Genomic DNA, 18,309 nt, shown 5'->3' on the forward strand with positions numbered 1-18,309 from the left:
CGTCCGGACTGTTCATTTAACCGCGTGAGCCCACTGGCCCACGGCCCAAACGAAAATCACAAACAGAGCCAGGGCAAGCCGACAGCAACGGGCAAGCAGTACAATCAACACAGGTAAACATGTCCCAGAAGGAGCCCAAAGAGGACGACGTGGCAGATCCGATGAGCTCGTCACCTGCTAAGATCAAGTGAGTTAGCTAATGAAGCATTGTGGGTGTGGGATTGGGGTTTGTTGTGATGCCAGAAGCCCCCGCCGATTTACGCAATGGTCTTCTGCCCATAGATCAGGAGCCCATAGATCAACAGTCCATAGATCAACAGTCCATTGCCGCTGATCCCTCACTCTCTGCTTAACAATGTCCTGCTCAGCGTTACTGACAGCGTTCCTCACTGGAAAGCAAACCAAACTTAGGGTCCATCAACCCGCCGTTGTTCAAGTTGATGGTTCTGGATGCCTTGAAGAACAACAACTATGACCATCTCAAGAGCCTGGTGCGCTCTGCTGACTCGGCACCCAACCACGACGATTTCCTCTCCGTGAGAAACTCGATACTCAACCTGGCAGTCCAGGTGGCCTCCGTCAAACTCATCCAGAAGCTGTTGAGCCAGGAATGCTCATCCGAGCTGGGCGTTGACATAAACTACCAGGACACAGACGGTAACACTCCATTGCACCTGGCTGCGCTCAACAACAGGCTCGATGTTGCTCAGCTACTGCTGAGAGATGGGCGTATTAACGATACAATACTGAACAATAATAGGAAGCAGCCGATCGAGGTGACGAAAGACTCCCATATGATTGCGCTGTTACAGTATGAGCAATCCCAATATCTGGAGAAGATTGCTCTTGATTTTAGGAAATCCTTCATTGACCATGACTTTGCCAGATTGGATGAGATACTCTTGCAACCGAGAAACGCAGAGCTACTAGACATCAATGGCAATGATCCGGAATCAGGCGATACTGTGCTCCATGAATTCGTCAAGAAGAACGACATAGGCATGGTGCAATGGATCTTGAGTCATGGAGGAGATCCTTTCAAAAGAGATAAGAAGGGGAGACTGGCCATCGATCTGGTGCCAAAGACGAACGAAACGATGAAGCAGATCCTCAGAGATGCCACCCAGAATCAAACTGTCATCAACATGAATGAGGTTTCGTCACTCACGGTGCCAACGTTTAAGGGCTACTTGAACAAATGGACCAATTTCGCTGGTGGTTATAAGCTTCGTTGGTTTGTCCTGGACGCCAATGGAGTGCTGTCGTACTACAAGAGCCAGGATGACTCCAACAGTGCATGTAGAGGCAGTTTGAACATGAGAACTGCCACTTTACACTTGGACTCCTCAGAAAAGATGAAGTTTGAAATCGAAGGTAAAACTGGGGTCAGTTGGCATCTGAGAGGCAACCATCCTACAGAGACAAACAGATGGGTATGGGCTCTCCAAGGTGCTATTAGATACGCTAAGGATAAAGATGCTGAGAGGATACGCAGATCAACAAGCAGTGCTTTGAACGTTGAGGATGGCTTTAAAAAGCTTGGTTATAAGTCACCTAGACTGCCAACTAGTGAGCCGGATGCTCCATTTGGTAACAGCATCGACAATAAGCCTGAGCTGCAGAAGAGAAGATCTGTTACTGCTGTGATTGTCAACGATTCGGATGACGATGAAGGCGATGAGTCAGATGAGTTCCTCGGTGGCGATGATAATGACGATTCTGATTTGAATGCAGGCCCATTTGCACAGGACATATCTATGGCAAAGAGTGGGTTCAAGACACAGTTAGACGCATTGAGGGAACTTTTACAAAACATGCAACTATGTGGTACATCTCAAGAAGCCGTTGTGATATCGCTTACTGCAGTCAATTCGATGATTGAGTCGTACGAGGAGCTCATCAACCTCGTTGAGAAAAGAGACTCAAGGTTGGTTAAAAATTTGCATAAACAGAAGGATATCAACGGTCTTTGGATCAACTCCATGAGAGACCTGGAGAATGAGTTGATAGCTAAGAACAACGAATTGGAGACCTTTGAATCAGAAAGAAGAAAAATCAAAAGAGTGTTGACCAAGAAATTCGGCTACTCCACCACAAGCCTTGAGCACGTTCCAACCATAGAGAGTATAGCTGAATCGTCTGGAGATGGTGCTGAACAAGGTGACTATGCAGCTGATGCGGAAATCTCCAGAATCTTGGGATCGGATGAGTCAGAGGATGAGTTCTTTGATGCCGATGATTTCTCAGACGATGAGGAAGATACAGAGGTGAACGTGCTGCAACAAGACGATGGTTATGCAACAGAGACTGAAGACGAATCTGTCGTAACCCCACATGTGGAGGAGGTATACACCGAAGCGCAGAAGAACAAGCTGGCTTTGATTGAGCATGACAAGTCATTTCTCGGGTATGAAGATCCACCAAGAACTGAACTTGGGCTCAAAGTGGATGAGCGTCCCGTTGTTAGTTTATGGGGAATTTTGAAATCCATGATCGGCAAAGATATTACCAAAATTGCATTACCTGTTGCATTCAACGAACCAACCTCCATGTTGCAAAGATTAGCTGAAGATTTCGAATACAGCTCATTGTTAGAACAAGCTGCCAGCTTTGAGGATTCTTCTTTAAGAATGCTTTACGTTGCTGTTTTCAACATGTCTCAATACTCTTCCACGATTAACCGTGTTGCCAAACCATTCAACCCATTGCTTGGTGAAACTTACGAGTATAGCAGACCTGACCTTGGTTTCAGATTTGTTTCCGAACAAGTGAGTCACCATCCTCCTATCTCAGCTTTGATTGCAGAACACACGAAATGGGATTACTACGGCGAAACATCTGTTCGATCTGGTTTCAATGGCCGTTCGTTCGACGTTCAGCCAACTGCGACGTGGTATTTACATTTGAGGCCAGATCATGGTGATGAAGAGGTTTATTCCTGGAAAAAGCTTACAACCTCTGTCGTTGGCATATTGGTTGGAAGTCCAAGCATTGATAACTATGGAGATATGATCATTACAAACCATAAAACAGGTGACCAATGCATTGTCACGTTCAAACCTCGTGGTTGGAGAAGTGGTCAAGTTTATGAAATGTCAGGTTTGGTTACTGATAAGTATGGCAACAAGAAATGGGCCATTGGTGGCCATTGGAATTCCAAGGTTTATGGAAAGAAGATTCTTTCTGATGACATGCACATCGATAAGAAAGCGACTGCTGTTGAAGGCGGTCCTGTTGATGATGGTTCGAAATTCCTAATCTGGAGTGCTAAACCAAGACCAACCGTTCCTTTCAACTTGACATCGTATGCTATAAGTCTCAACGCTCCACAGCCAGGTTTGATGGAATGGGTTGCAAAGTCAGATACTAGGCTCAGGCCTGATCAAAGGGCCATGGAGGATGGACTATACGACGATGCTGGTGATCTGAAACTATACGTTGAGGAGAAGCAGAGGGCAGCTAGAAAGGCACGTGAAGAGCAGAACGTTGAATATGAGCCGAACTTCTTCTTCAAAGATGTTCATCCGATAACCGGTGAGGAGTACTGGAAATTTACCGGTGACTATTGGAATCTAAGATCTCAAAAGAAGCTTCCTTCTGTTGATATCTTCTGAGTCCCCAGTGTCTCGACTGTTAACCTCGCGTGGGGTGGTACATATGCAGATCTGTGAATGATGTATATGTGAATTTGATCTAAAATAAGCAAAGCACTTAGCGGACGATTTGCGTGTGAAGACGAGACACGCTTATACGATCGTGGCGAAGCTGTAGCGACAGAACGGGGAGTGTATCTACGTCATGTGTCATTTACATCGATGAGCATGTCTTTTCTTCTTCTTCTCCTGGCCAGTGCGAAGTATGCCCGTGTTGTTATTGACGTAGCACATATGGCGACTGAATCGTTGATCCGGACGCGTCAACGCGTCACGCGTCGAAGTTCTCCTTACGTGTACAATGAGGTCAGACAAAAGGAAGCCCGCACCCGGGATTCATCGCCGCTGCAAAGCCCCCGTCACCGCATTGGCACTGCTCCAACCCCAAGCCACCGTATTATGGCTAAATCTGCCTGTTCTATACCTACGCGTGTTTTCTTGCACTGCCATCGAAGGGAATAAGACTTTCACTGGCAGATGGCGCCTTCCTCATTCGGATCCACGCCGCCAGATCAGCCTGCCTCGATGTGGATGGGTCCTTCCTTTTTGGGACTGGAAAACACCGAAAAGAGACAGCCGCTATGAAAAAATGTCTTATCCAAATGTCCGAATATTTTTTCTGGGCCAGCAGACTGCACATGTTGTTACGCTGTGTGTGTGTGTGTGTGTGTGTGTGTGTCGCTGCATTTTGTCCCTCCAAATGACGCAAGAGTTTTAGCCACGTAGCGCTAAGTCCTTTGCTTGGTTGCCTGTGGTTGAGCCATCGACTCAAGAGCAGACACAGTCACAACTACAATCGCTCTCACACGCCCATAGTGACACCGCGGATCAGTGAATTGCACCGTGGATCAGTAAATGGCACCGTGGATCACTGAATGGCACGGAGAAACGCAAAATGATCACACGGATGTGTAGCCACCGTTTCCACGGAAACACCCCCCCCCCACCTCCAACTTGGCCACAAGACTCGTCGTAACGAGAAATTTCATAACAAATCGAAGCGCACATTTGGGGAAACCAGCCTCGATGGTTTACAAACACGAAAAGCGCATCCTAATCAGGGGCGCGAGCCTCAAAGCCTTGGCCTAAGAAAAAGAGAGAAAAAAAACATTACCTTCGTACTTTTCTGGGCGGCAACTAAAGCGATCCAAACACCTTTACCGCCCACTTTTTGTTCACTCTTTTGTTTGTGTTTTTATTTGTTTACTTTGTTGTTGATCAACGTGAACAGCGGAGTGTTGTATCAGTTGTACTATACTTGCTTGAATAGTCTCATTTGACTGCTTACTGTTGTGTCTTTGTTGATAAGTCACGTACTGAGGCCTCGTTATATAAGCGCACAGTACGATTTTGGGGTTTTCTAGGTTGTGTTTAAGCGCTGGACAAGAAGCAACAGCGGTAGCGAGAGCACCAACGAACTAAGAAGCCACAACCAAATAACAATCCTGGCTACGCATCCGCCATGAAGCGTCTCTTCTCTGGACAAAAGTCCGGGTCGTCATCTCCAAAGGTTCTACAGGGCCACTTTAGATCGAGATCTAACACCGGCAACACCGTGGAGTCCACAGGTGAGCTGCCACCCCCGCAACCCAGCGAGACAAAGTTCAATAGCGAGGTGAGCCCAGAGCTGGCGCCTATCGTGACGCTGCTGAGTACACAGGCCCACCGCCGCTATAACGAAGGTGTGTTTATGCTCCTGCAGTCCATTAACGTTGACGGTGAGCCTGTGCCGAACCGCCAGTGGAGAGAAGTGTATGGTGTGCTCTTAGGAACACAGCTTGCCGTGTGGAACGTTGAGGAACTCGACAAATGCCAGAATGACGTTGAGAAGTTGCTCAGTGCAAGCTCTAAACCAGATTACATCAACTTTACAGACTCCTCCTTCCGTGCGGTGGAGAAGCTCGAGAACAGCAACGGCTTGAAGAACGTGATCATTGTTTCAACTACGCTAAAGAACCAGTATCTGCTTCAGTATCCGGAACTGGAGGACTTTCACAGATGGAACGCTGCATTCAGACTGGCAACATTTGAATACACATCGCTTCAGGAGGCTTATACAGGTGCTATCCTGTCTGCTCGAGGACCCAAATTGTCAGATATTAGAACAATTCTCACAGCTACAAAGTTTGACCACGAAGATTGGGTAAGCGTACGGTTCGGATCCGGAATGCCTTGGAAACGTTGTTATGCAGTTATTGAACAACCTCAGAAGAAGTCCAGGAAGGGTAAAGTCTACAAAGGTTCTGTATCGTTCTATCAAGATGAAAAGAAGCACAAGAAAACCGCAATGGCTGTTATACGAGATGCAAGCGCAGCTTACGCACTATACCCAAACTCAGTGAAGATGATTGATCATAGTACAATGATTAAACTAGAGGGGACAGTATACTTTGATTCGTCAAAGAATGCACTTCCAAAGGAAGCGTCTGTGTATTTCATGCCAGAACAACACAACGCAGTTCCAGGCTACGATACGTTAATCAGATTTTTGGTTCCATTGTTAAATGCATTTGCCCTATATGGAAGACCCAAGAGACTGAATGCTGAAAAGAGGGATCCAGATTCCTTACTATTTGGTTTACCAACGTTACCCCACGTCCATTATTTGGAAGTGGATGACCTCATCTTATTAGTCAATAATTCGGGGTCTTCAAATTGGCTTGTTACTGAATGGCGAGCCAAAATCAAGGAAATATTGAGAAGAAAATTAGAATCTGGGTACACCGGTTGTGGCTCATCTCATGGTGTTCTTGCTGCAATGAACTCTCCAGCTATTAGTTCCAGCGAATTTATGAGTGTTACCAAGAGTGGTTCAAACTTGGCATTGGATAGGGCCATTTCACCATTGACTCCTGGTTTCTTCCCGGCTCCAAAGTTTAGAAGAGATTCATCTGCTTCGAGATCCAGTTCACTGGGAAACTTTGCTTCGCCAGACCAAGGTTCAGAACAAGACTCACCACCAAATCCAGATAGAGACGCGGATCTGAGCCAGATATACGAAGGGTATAGTAATGTTGCTAGAATGGGTGATTTGCAACACGATCAACATGATAATAAGTCAGAAGATAGTTTGAATGTCTCTAGACCAGTTGGTTCGGGTATTGGTTTTTCATCAAGCACAAGCGGATTGTCAAATCCTTACTTAACCCATCAAACTGCATCTTATAATACTTCGAAGCTGGACACCCCAATCAAACTCTCTGATCCTCCAAAATCTTCGAAGAATCCTTATGATCAATTCAGGAAGAATCAAAACCTGGAACTTGATGAAGACTTTGATGATGAAGAGATTTTCCAAAAGGGTGTTTCAGGACTTTCAATTGACGATAGTCCAAAGAAAGATATTGGGAACCTTCAGAAGCTCAATTCAGCAGCTAGTGGCGTGAATAATACTAGTCATCCAATATTGGATCAGAAGTACTTAAATGAGAAGTCTCTGCCAAGTCCAACAGATGCACCAAAAGATTTTGGAAACCAATCACAGCCTAAGAAGCTTTACGAAAATTATCATGGTCGCATTTCGATACCTCAACAGCAACAACAGCTTTCATTTGAACAGCCAAACTCCATGAGGACAGGACAAAGCGTTCCAAGACAAGATTCTCAGACATTTGGTGAGCAGAGGTCAAGCTCTAGAGATATCCCTCAAGGACCTAGACCTCCACAACATAGACATCAAGAGCAAGGGTCACAACTCCCATATCCACCTGTATCCACTGGCACCTCTGGTTCGTACCGTGGTTCATCTCCTCCAAAATCAAACGTCGCACAATCACAGTACGCTATGCAATCAGGGGAACCACCAGAGTCCAACTTACAAAAGCCATATACACCACCAAATGCTATGTCTCAGCAACAACAGAGACCTTACTCACCGCAGCAAATACCTCCTCAGCATCAAGGCCCATCAAACTCTGGTCCGTACCAACAAAGACCTCGTCCTCCACAGAGTCAACAACAAGTACCGTCACAGGGTCAGAGAAGACCACCACAACAGGGCTATCCACAGCAACAAGGCTATCCACAGCAAAGAGGGTACCCACAACAGAAACCACCGCAACAACAAGGTTATCCACCACAACAGCAAGGCTATCCACCACAGAATGGTTATCCACAACAGCAGGGTTATCCACCACAACAACAGCAGCAGGGGCACCCATCACATCAGGGATTCAAACCACAGAACTACGGGAAGGGTGGATATCCGCAACCTCAACAGAAACGCCCACCACAGAATTATGGCGCTCCTCGTCCTCAGCAACAACCTTACCCACCTCAGCAACAACCTTACCCACCTCAGCAACAACCTTTCCCACCTCAGCAATATCAACAGCGCCCGGCACAACCTTACAAACAACCAGCTGGACAAGGTTATGACCAGCCGCAATATCAAAATCAAAACACTTTTAACTCCAGCTCTCCACAGCGCAGACCTGTTGGCAATGGAAGTGGAGCTAATGCCCAGAATCAAAACCCATACAGTCAAGGGAATCCATACGCTGAAGAGAATCCATATGTGGGCTGAAGATGGTGTACATATTGTCACTTATGTGTATATGTATATGCTCTCCATTATCTTTAATGATAACTCGGCATCATCTTAATGGAATTATACTCTATCTAGTATAAACATGGCTACTTCTCAATATTTTCATCACTACTGGTGCATTTGACCAGGCAATTCCCAAGTGCTCAAATCTGTCTTGTTCTTCATCTGTGAAATCAACCCGAAGTCCTTTCGATTCCCCTACCTGATAATAAGCACAGATTGTATACATTTCACAGTAGTCTCTCGCTATCCAAGGTCCCCACGGTATCTGTTGGAAATCCAGATTCGGTTTGTTGTATCCTTCAGGTGGTATGAGTGCATGTTTGATCTTTAAAGGCGACTTGTTGAATTCACTGATCTCAGTGATGTTCATTCCCTTGTAGAATGGGTTGTCTATATCGATTGCGCTTCTTTTACAAAACGTGAAACCAGAGTTCATCCAAAGCAGAGTGTGGTTATCAGAATCATCTATATGGCCAGGATGATTTGAACACAATTCAATCTGGTGTGAATCTGGGTAGTGTGTTCTCTCTGGATCTGTTGGAATTTCACCCAGAGAGGCAGCAGCATTGCCATTGAAGTGATAGTCCTCGTCACCGGATACTGATAGCGATAACCAGTAAAGCTCCTTGTCTCCCCATACTCTTGTTGTCAGTGAGTTCTTGTGCAGCACCATGCTGATGGCCATAGGAGCGCTATAGAACTTGCGAGTTCTGTTAACAACGACAACGCCAGCTTCTTGTAAGTGGTGGAAACCACTAAAGAACGGCAACGATAGTGTTTTCTCTGTTGGCAACTGGATTCCATATATGCTGTCCTTAGCGTGTGGTAGCAGGCTCTCAAAGAACTCGGGAGTGCCCTCGATTGGATGCTTTGATAGGACAGTTCTATCTCTGAAGAACAAGGCTCCATGGTGCTTATAACGTGCCAAGTTGAAAAACTCTTGTAATGGTACAAAGGGCACAGTATCAACATCGATGAGTATCATCTCGCTGAAGGAGTTGAACATGTACGCCAGGAACTTGTTGGCAAATTTGTTGAAGGCATACTTGAAGTCCCCAGATATCGATTTTGAAACGTTAACAAACATAATCTCCAATGGAGGTAGGGATGAACCGAGTTCTTTCACATTCAGTAACTTGGAAACCTCCTCATCGTTGATGAGGTCAGCACTCGCCAGTTTGTTCAAGGACTCTTCAACGAACTCTGAAATGTCACCTTTGTGAACAATTTGTAGAGGTATGTCAACCTCAAGGACCCTAAGGTACGTAATGAGGTGGATAAGTCCCTTGAAGTGCCTCTCTGTTGCACTCACGACGATTCCCTTAGAGTGTAGCTGTGAGTGAATGCTGCTTAGTATACACCCTTTCTCAGGATATTGAAACAGAGGCACTCTATTACCATTCTTTGTGATGGTTGGAGGTGTTCTCGTGAGCCACGGGAACAGGTGTTGTTCGACGTCTGGCTCACACTGTACACCTAGCTTAAACACACATTGGTTGAAGATCCTCACAGCCTCGACGTTCCTTGGATCAAACGTTGTACTCTCAAAGTCTACGCCGAGTGGCAGGTCCCCTTTAACTGTGGCCATCCATTCCAAGCACTTGTCCACTTCATCTCCACCGCGTGCCAGGGAGTTGTTACCAGGCACTGTGTCCCTCGATAGATGCCATACTGCAAGGAAAAGCAGGGTCGCAACAAGCGCAGTATTTATTCTTCTGGTGATTCTCATCACAACGCTGTAAAGCTTCCGCTATGGCCCATTGTTGCAGTGGAGTAGAATTGCACCCATTGACTGATCACGAGAGCATTTCCATAAGCCCAGTCAGGAGTTCCGGTCCCAGGGAACCATGACCGATATGGATACAGGTGTAGTTTGAATTTACACCCCAAAGAAAAATCGCCGTAGCTAAGCATGTTCGTTACTGGTGCAACCATGTACCATGTCATGCACCTTTATAATTTTCTTTTCTTGACGTGCCTTTGCGCAAAAACAAAATAAGCGTAAGCCTTAAAAGGCTCTGCAGAGGCAAAATGCAAGTTAATCCGGCTGTTTACATTTCAACTACAACTCGCTGTACACTCGTGATGTAATTATTTACACGACTGTGGATTGATCATTTCAGAACAGTTTGGAACGTTGTGTTTGCATCTCCTTTGTCGAGATTAGCCCTTTTAACCTGTCTGTTGTCAGCCTCCAGGGGTCTTTTGCGGTCATTTTGTGAATTGCAAACCTTTGTAACTGCTGGTTTGAGCTGCTCGTCATAGTTGTCCTGAGGTACAACTCTTCTCTCCTGTCCTGTGCTCTCTCCTCCGTTGAAGAGACCTGTTGTGTCGTCAATACACACTTTGAACGCCAGATTCTCGTGTTTGTTGTTGTCACTGAAGAGCATAACCACGTCGTTGTTGAATACAAGGGCCTTTTTACCACGGCCAACTTTTTGATCGTTAATCGAACAACCGTTTGTACTGAAATCAACCAGCCACGTATCTTCCAGACCCTGTGCTGGAGATTCGTATAGAGAGTTGCCCACTGGATGTCTTTTCTTTGTGAAGGCGCAATGTACCTTTGATATTCTATCCTCGTTAATTCTTGAATGGCAAACACTGTTTCTGCCAATAACAAATGGATTTACGCCCTGCGGCACATAGATCGGGCTCTTTATAAACTTATTAGGCAATGGTATTAGTGAGAATCTGGTTCCGGTAGGTGCTTGTGCCTTTCCAACGTTTTGTAGAGCTTTGCTTTTGATATCCTTCGTTGCCTGTGGTGAAGAAGAGGAGATGATGCTATTGGCAGACATCTCCAAAATCGATCCAGCTCTATCGAATGAAGATGAAACTTCAGGGATCGGATTCATGGGCGTAACACGGTGCTGTGTACCCATCTTAGGTTGGGAGTTAAAGCCTGTGGAAGAAGGTGGAGGCATCGCATGGTTTGAAGGTGAAGGTGGTACTTTGAACATAGCTTCTTCAGGACTGGCGTCATTCGAGTTTTCATGTATTCTCGTCTCTAGCCTTTGCTGCTGTGACTGGGATTGTGATAATGAGACTTGTGAATTGCCATCTGCAATCTGTGAATTGCTTGCAATCCACGGATGTTGCAATGCCATCGCCGCACTGGGTCTCTTCGAGGGATCCACTTGTAGAAGAGAGTCTAGGAAGTCCCTGGCCTGTGAAGAAACTCCAGCTTCCTTTAACGGGGGTTCGTGGTATGAGCCTCTGCGTATCTGCTGGTATAACTGTTCCTGGGTGCTCCCACTAAATGGCAGATGAGCAGTGAGAATTACATAGAGAAAGCACCCAAATGACCACATATCAACAAGACTCGAATACTTGTTTTCATCTGTTATCTTCATGTGACGGCCATCAATCACCTCTGGTGCAACATATGCCAGTGTACCGCAAAATGTCTTCATGAAAGTTGCGTTATCAGAGACTTTCGCAAGCCCAAAATCAGTAATCTTTACAATCACAGGGTCGTCCTGTGCTACCAGCACGTTATCTGGCTTTAGATCTCTATGACTGATACCCAAAGAATGGACGTACTTCACAGCTTCCAGCACTTGCCGGCAGATCTCCTTAGCAGCCTCCTCTCCAACGGATCCATGTGCAGCGACAAAGTCCATCAAATCACCGCCACTGACGAACTCCATCACCAGATAATAGTTGTCTAGATCTTCGTAGAACCCTCTGAGCTTGACTATATAAGGGTGGTCTAATCTTCGTAAGATTTCCAGTTCTCTAGTGACGCCCTCAGTGTTGCCCATTATCTTTCTCTTGCTGATGATCTTGACTGCGTATGTCTTGCCTGTACTTCTCTCAACGGCCTTCTTGACAACGGCAAATGCGCCTTGACCAACCACTTCATTCTTTATTGAGAATTCCTTGTGGATTCCGTCCGTGGCATCGTCAGCCTTTTCATCAATCTTGGGGAAGAATACGATAAACCTTACAACGTCCCTTGGAACACCCACGCCAACGCTTATCTCGTCACCTTGTCCCAGTATATAGTTCTGGCCCTTCACAATCCTCTGCTTGTTGACCCATGTTCCGTTGGTGCTCATATCTTGTATCAGCAGGTTGTTGTCACTGCTCCAGATCTTGAAGTGCTTATTACTCAGCCTGGAAGTGGCACCGTATACGATGTCGTTTTGCGAATTCCTGCCAAACGTCCACTGCTTCACGCCATTTCTCTTGATCTTCAGATCCGTGTTGGGGATCTGGCCAGTAGTGCAGATCAACCTACACACCGTTGACGGATCCAGCTGCTCTTGTGAAAAGCTCTCAAACGCAGCCATCTGTGTAGCCTGTGTGGGCTGTGTGGGCTGAGTAGGCAGCTCCATCTCGATTCACCTGCTTTGAACCCGCTCAAGCTCGCTCCAACGACAACTGAACAGTCAATTGATGGCACACAAGGGCACAGATCGCAACTTCCACGCAACACCACTTGCTTTTTCTTTCTTTTTTAGTGAAGCCCTCTTCGATTGTAAAAACTCCTTCAAAGAAAAAAAAAGACGCGTCGTTGAGCGAAACCTAAAAAAAAAGCCAATTCCGACGCGTTCTCGGAATCTCAGCAAATACAAAACGAGTTCGCGGTGTGGCGCCATTTTTCGCAAATTGTTGTCGTCATTTCCTGCCGCTCGTTTTCGCAATTTTGTCCCGATGTGTCAAAATTGGCGATAGTCGCAGCGTGATAGTAACGTACCACAGTTGTACAGGGATTATTGGCTGGCATTAAAAGCCCAAATGATGGAAGCATTTCGCCCTTCTGCTACCCATTCACGCTCAATTGACCTACTCACACCGTAAAGGATGCCCTCGACGTCTCAGCTTCCAAAGACGATCCCAACATTGGACTTTTCACTGCTCTCTCATGACGAGACTAAGCACCAGTTCCTACAAGAGCTCAGGGATGCGTTGTTCCACCATGGGTTCTTCTACCTCTCGAACGTTCTGCCAGAGGCTGCTTTCCAGGACATCAAGTCTGAGTCGCTGAAGTTCTTTGATATCCCCCTCGAGGAGAAGCTCAAGGTTGCGATGGTGCACTCGAAGCACTTTCTGGGGTATAACGGGCTAGGCGATGAGATCACTGCGAAGAACGTTGATTGGAGAGAACAGGTTGAGTTTGCCACCGAGCTGCCGGAGCCCATCATCACGGATGAAGAGCACTTGTACAAGAACCTGGAAGGCCCAAACCTGTGGCCATCTTCTCGCTATCTGCCGTCTTTCAGACCAACAGTCAGTGGGTACATTGACGAGCTCTCTGAGCTCGCACGCACCCTGTCGTCCGCAATAGAAGATGCCATTGGCGTTCCAAGTGGTTCTCTGCAAAAGTTCTTCAAGGAAATCCAGCAGGCAAAGCTGAAGATCATCAAGTACCCCGATCTCTCGTCAAGATCAGCAGATGTTGCCTCTGTGAAGAGGGAATTCGATAATAGCCAGTTCAAGACCGAGCTGTTCCAAGGTGTTGGCGAGCATCGTGATAATGACTTCTTGACGCTGATCTACCAGGCAACACCACATAACAGCCTCCAAGTGAAGGACTATAACGGTGACTGGATCGACGTCCCACCGGTGGAGAACACGCTGGTCTTCGCTGTTGGTATGACTCTGGAGTACATCACGCAGGGAGTATGTGTCTCGACAGTTCACCGTGTGCTGAGTCCAGTCCCAGGCCAGGGTGATCGTCTCTCTGTATCGTTCTTCCAGTCCATTGACATCGAGTCCAAGAAGGAGAACGTTGAAATATCCGACGAGGCAAAGAAGCTTGTTGCTGAGCGTGATGCCTCAAGAATCAAGAACAAGATCGGATTCCAATTCCAAGTAGCTGAGGACAAGCCTGTCGGGTACAGTGTCTTCCTCAACCGTATAAAAAGCCATCCAAAAGTTGGTGAAAGATGGTACCCGAAGATCAACAAGTGGGTTCTTGAGCAGGTTAAAGAGTCTGCAAACTGTTGAGTTCTATAGTAGCTTGGAAATAAACATTTTATGGTGATATTTATTCAATCAGTGGGTTACTATCTATTCAAGTCATGATGGTGAAGGACTGTGTAAAGCCACCGTTACTGGAGGAAATCACACCGGTAAAATAGAATCCAATCAGCCCAATCACATAGACCAAGACCAAGATGGAGCCTTTGAAGTAGTTGCTCTTTCCTTCGGCGTAGATATACGTGAAGAGCACAACACTGACGGCACTCGCTGCAACGTCCCAATTAGGGAAGATCAAGGTAAACATGGATTCACGGACCGACCAGTTGTTGCTGTCGTCCGGGTTAATGAAGAAGAGAGAATAGAGAACCAACGACGGAATCTGAAGTAGACACACTTGTAAAGCATACGCAGACCCAATCTCCATGGAAAGTGCAACATTACCGTGCATTGCAAACGAAATGGCATTCAAGAACTCGGTAGTGTTTGGCACGAGTGCAAAGATCGTTATTCCCAAGAACTTGGGGTTTATAGGGAAGTCCTGTAGCACCGCATCAACACAATCAACCAAGATCTCTGCGATGATCGCATATAGCAGCGTGGCACCCAACAAGACAATGGTGGACTTGGACCTTGACCAGTTTGGAGCATCATGGCCTTGCGGTTCAGCCTGCTCTGCCGGTGTTGGTTGAGCACCACCTTCCACTGAGATCTGCGATGCTGTCAGCTTTGGTTTGGAATCTGTTATTGGGGTACTCCAAATCAACGCAGCGTGTGTACGTAGAGTGAACCATAGACCGATGGTGTACGCCAGGAACAAGAGAATAGCACAGATGATAGAGAATGGCTTCAAGATGGCACTGAAGAAATAATTGATTTGAAGAGGAGGCTGGAAGAAATGACAGTTCTGACATGAGCTCTTTACGCCTATGTCATTGCATGGCGTGCACTTCACCTCGTAGCTTCCATAGATTTGATGGAAGACCGTTGGTGCAAACATAACACATATGGAGAACAGTAGCATTGTACAAGAAACACTGGCAGAAGCTGGGTTATAACGTTGAGTCTTTCTGATGAAGGCACCTGCACACATCGATAATCCTGGTAGTAATAACACAGCACCCAAGATGGATCCAACAAGTGAACCTTCAACCAACAGTCCCTTCCCTTGGTTTAATGCCACACAGTAGAGGAAGATCTCCACCACTGTGGAAAAGAAGGCATTAATCACCGCACCAACACCCATGGAGGACTGTGCACTGATGGATGCCACTGCCTGGCCGATGAAGTATGCCAATGGTATAATTGAGAGGAGACAAAAGGCAAATATCACCGTTTCATCTGTGAATATACTCTCCCATTCAAAGTACTCCTTGAAGACAAAGAAGTTGACGATTGTCATGATCACAACAAACATCAAGTTTATGAAGAAGATGTTTGTACCCTCCACAGTGTATTTGTAGTAGTGTAAGCCAAAGCATCTATAGGTACACACTAAGATTGTGGATGCAATGTTACGGTCTGAAGGTAGCAACGTGGAGTCAAACTTGTAAAAAATCGCCAACGGGTGTCTTCTTAGGTGATCTCCAATCGACTGCAACACCTTAGCCATTGGAATTGTGAAGACCAATAACCAGCACACCATTCCAATTATCCAAAACAGTGGTTGAATGATCAGGTAAAAGTACAGGTAGAACACAACCCTGCCGATGGACCACTCACCACGTCCGAACAGTCTCAACTTACGATCTTGTTGGTCATCGTCATCATCATTGGCGTTATCGTCCAATTGGTGTTGTGGGTTATAATCATGAGACTGGACAGATGTGAGGTTCTGTTGACCTCTTGAGTCTGAACCAGTTGGATGAGTATACGAAGAGGAGAAGAACAACTTGCTGTGTTCTTCGTTTCTCCAGCGAACGTATTCACGGATAGTGGTGCCTTCGTTACGATCTTCTGAGAGGTAATTGGAATCCCTCTTCAAGTACACAATCTTACCAAATGGCCACAGTAAATACTTGCCCAAATTGAACAGCACTTTGGCGTATGGGGTCGACCCTGAGACTGCCAAAATGGCTGAACCGAACGTACAGAGTATAAAGAATAGCAAGCCAAACGTTGCTGACCAGATAACGTTGGTCAGGTACACCTCCCAGGTTATCTTCTTCTTCGAAGCACCCGTCTCATGGATGTCCTTATCTGCCTCTCTTTCCACAGAACGCACTTTCTTGTAAAGAGCAGGCTTCCAGATTCTTATACCGAATGGATGTGTTTCGTTGATGGCATCCTGACGTTCTCTCAACGTGAAGGACCCCTGTGATTGTAACGAAGCAGCATCTGCATCGTCGTCGTCGTCGTCGTCGTCATCTTCACCATCGTCATCATCATCTTGTTGTTGTTCTTCGCCTTGCTCCTCGCCTTGTTCTTCTCCTTCCTCGCTGTCCTTGCCTTGCTTCTTGTTAGCATTACCATTACCATCGTTCTTATTACTGGCGTCATCGACACTGTCGTCGGCGTGGCTCACCAGGCTCTGCTGGTATTTATCGTGCAGTTTGAACTCAGAGTGTCTTCTAGCAGGCTCATGTGTGGCCTCCTCATCCTGCTGGGCCTCAACTTCAACTTGTGGGCTGTGATGGCGATGAATATCGCCTTCTCGCTGCTCGAGCTTCGACAACGCGTTGTCAGCGTTGACCAAGTTCTGAATGACACCCTGTGTCAAGTTTTGCACCTCATCTTTTCCGAGGTCTTTCAAGCCCTTGATGGACTTCTTATAGCGATAGCGCAACGCGTCGTTATAGCCCTCAAGGTACTCCCGCTCCAGGTCACGCTCCAGCTCCTCCACGTCGTCGTCAACCGAGTAGACGTACTTCGTGGTGCTGTAGCTCGGGGTCTTTTGTATCTGCGGTCTTTTCTTCCTGTGCTTGGCCTTGATGGTGTTGTTTACAGATGATGTCTGGCTATGTGTGTCGTTGCCAGTGGACACTCCCTGTGCGCCTTGACACGATGAGGAGCCTACAGTACCAGTGGCGTTTGATGCAGAGGGGGTCAGTGACATGTGTTTAGGCAGCTGTGAGAGCTGTGCCCTATGCGGATTGATCGTGGGAGATCTCGAATCCTTCGGTGTGGACATTATCCCTGTGTGTGGTCAGACTTCTTCCTTGAGAGCTCAACTGGTCGGAAATGTCGATTAACAGAGACGAATTGGAGGAGCCACAGTTGAGAGCGAGAGGGTCCTTCAAACTTGCGGAAGTTGCTTAGAGTATCAATATCAAAATAGATTAAAGGGGGTTGATCAGTGCACGGTGTGTGTGTGTTTACAAGGGACTGTATGCCTTAAGCTTTCTGTGTACTTTTTCGGTGATCCGTGTGTCTGGGACCAACGCACGTTTTTTGCATTTTGCCTTTTTGGTATGAGTTCCTTTCTGTTGAGGCAACCAGATGTGTGGAGAATGGCTGGGTTGAGGTTGAAGCAACGGTGCTGGGTGGTTTGGACAGCCTAGTGAACCCAGTGTGATGGGATGCGTATGGTGATCTACTGTGAGACACCGTTCTGATACGCTCTTCATTATGGTCCAGCGTGGTCGAGTGTGATCCACTGCGATCATGATCCATGGCGATCATAGCCCACTGCATAATCCACTGTGATCATAGTCCATTGCGATCATAGTCCACTACGATCATAATCCATTGCGATCCACTGCTTACTGTAATCACTGCTTCTATGATCACAGTGCGTTGTATAAAACTACACAGAACCGTGGTGAAAGAATCACACATGGTGTTTATACCTTCAGTTGCTCTCTTTTCAACATTCCCATAGTAACGGAGCTATGTTGGACGCGTTTTCTTACGTACATTCTAGATGTGCGCTTCGAAGGTTAACTCCACGCAATACAAACCACTTCGCCATAACAATCCCCTAACCTTTGAGGACATCTAATGCACTGCGTAATACAAAACACCACTTGTGACTACATAAAAACCTCACTTTATAAACTTTTGATGTTACTCGCAATCCGGTACATTTGCACAACCCATTTTGGCACAAAAAGTTGCAAAAGCTCTTCACGCAAATTTGTCTCGCTCTCTTTTTCGTGCTAAAAAAAGAAAAAACAATCCGATTTGGTCTGATTTTCGTTCTTTTTTCTTTTTTCGCTCTGCAATTTCGAGGCT

The 18,309-nt window shown here is 46.4% G+C and overlaps 6 protein-coding genes across 6 annotated transcripts; 3 read left to right on the forward strand and 3 right to left on the reverse strand.

Annotated features, from left to right (window-relative positions):
• Positions 1-51: 51 nt before the first annotated feature.
• On the forward strand, positions 52-3,929 carry SWH1 (oxysterol-binding protein related protein SWH1). Its single transcript, XM_020214468.1, has 2 exons — positions 52-187; positions 398-3,929. The coding sequence occupies exons 1-2, from the start codon at positions 120-122 to the stop codon at positions 3,612-3,614; spliced, it is 3,285 nt and encodes a 1,094-aa protein (XP_020071635.1). The 5' UTR covers positions 52-119; the 3' UTR covers positions 3,615-3,929.
• Positions 3,930-4,687: 758 nt separating this feature from the next.
• On the forward strand, positions 4,688-8,270 carry CYBJADRAFT_166397 (PH domain-containing protein). The gene is made up of 2 exons (XM_020214469.1): positions 4,688-7,944; positions 7,966-8,270. Exons 1-2 carry the CDS (start codon positions 5,116-5,118, stop codon positions 8,176-8,178), a joined length of 3,042 nt encoding a protein of 1,013 aa, XP_020071636.1. The 5' UTR covers positions 4,688-5,115; the 3' UTR covers positions 8,179-8,270.
• CYBJADRAFT_124936 (alpha-mannosyltransferase) lies at positions 8,270-9,793 on the reverse strand (the record flags this gene model as incomplete). Its single annotated transcript, XM_020212564.1, has 1 exon — positions 8,270-9,793. One exon carries the CDS (start codon positions 9,791-9,793, stop codon positions 8,270-8,272), a length of 1,524 nt encoding a protein of 507 aa, XP_020071637.1.
• A 491-nt stretch (positions 9,794-10,284) lies between these two features.
• On the reverse strand, positions 10,285-12,548 carry RAD53 (serine/threonine/tyrosine protein kinase RAD53; the record flags this gene model as incomplete). The annotated part of the gene is made up of 2 exons (XM_020213138.1): positions 10,285-10,967; positions 11,073-12,548. 2 exons carry the CDS (start codon positions 12,546-12,548, stop codon positions 10,320-10,322), a joined length of 2,124 nt encoding a protein of 707 aa, XP_020071638.1. The 3' UTR covers positions 10,285-10,319.
• A 469-nt stretch (positions 12,549-13,017) lies between these two features.
• CYBJADRAFT_125199 (isopenicillin N synthase family dioxygenase) lies at positions 13,018-14,163 on the forward strand (the record flags this gene model as incomplete). The annotated part of the gene is made up of 1 exon (XM_020212580.1): positions 13,018-14,163. The coding sequence occupies one exon, from the start codon at positions 13,018-13,020 to the stop codon at positions 14,161-14,163; it is 1,146 nt and encodes a 381-aa protein (XP_020071639.1).
• A 67-nt stretch (positions 14,164-14,230) lies between these two features.
• Positions 14,231-17,191, reverse strand: VNX1 (calcium/hydrogen antiporter; the record flags this gene model as incomplete). Its single annotated transcript, XM_020212552.1, has 2 exons — positions 14,231-16,570; positions 16,757-17,191. The coding sequence occupies 2 exons, from the start codon at positions 17,189-17,191 to the stop codon at positions 14,231-14,233; spliced, it is 2,775 nt and encodes a 924-aa protein (XP_020071640.1).
• Positions 17,192-18,309: the final 1,118 nt, after the last annotated feature.

This window comes from Cyberlindnera jadinii, assembly GCF_001661405.1.
Source record: "Cyberlindnera jadinii NRRL Y-1542 unplaced genomic scaffold CYBJAscaffold_3, whole genome shotgun sequence".
Lineage (NCBI taxonomy): Eukaryota > Fungi > Ascomycota > Saccharomycetes > Phaffomycetales > Wickerhamomycetaceae > Williopsis > Williopsis jadinii.

Bases quoted from the DNA above. Each gene is read 5' to 3' on its own strand.
- SWH1 (XM_020214468.1), top strand. From the start codon at position 120: ATGTCCCAGAAGGAGCCCAAAGAGGACGACGTGGCAGATCCGATGAGC. The intron at 188-397 runs GTGAGTTAGCTA...CTCACTGGAAAG, and splicing joins TCGTCACCTGCTAAGATCAA to CAAACCAAACTTAGGGTCCA.
- CYBJADRAFT_166397 (XM_020214469.1), top strand. From the start codon at position 5,116: ATGAAGCGTCTCTTCTCTGGACAAAAGTCCGGGTCGTCATCTCCAAAG.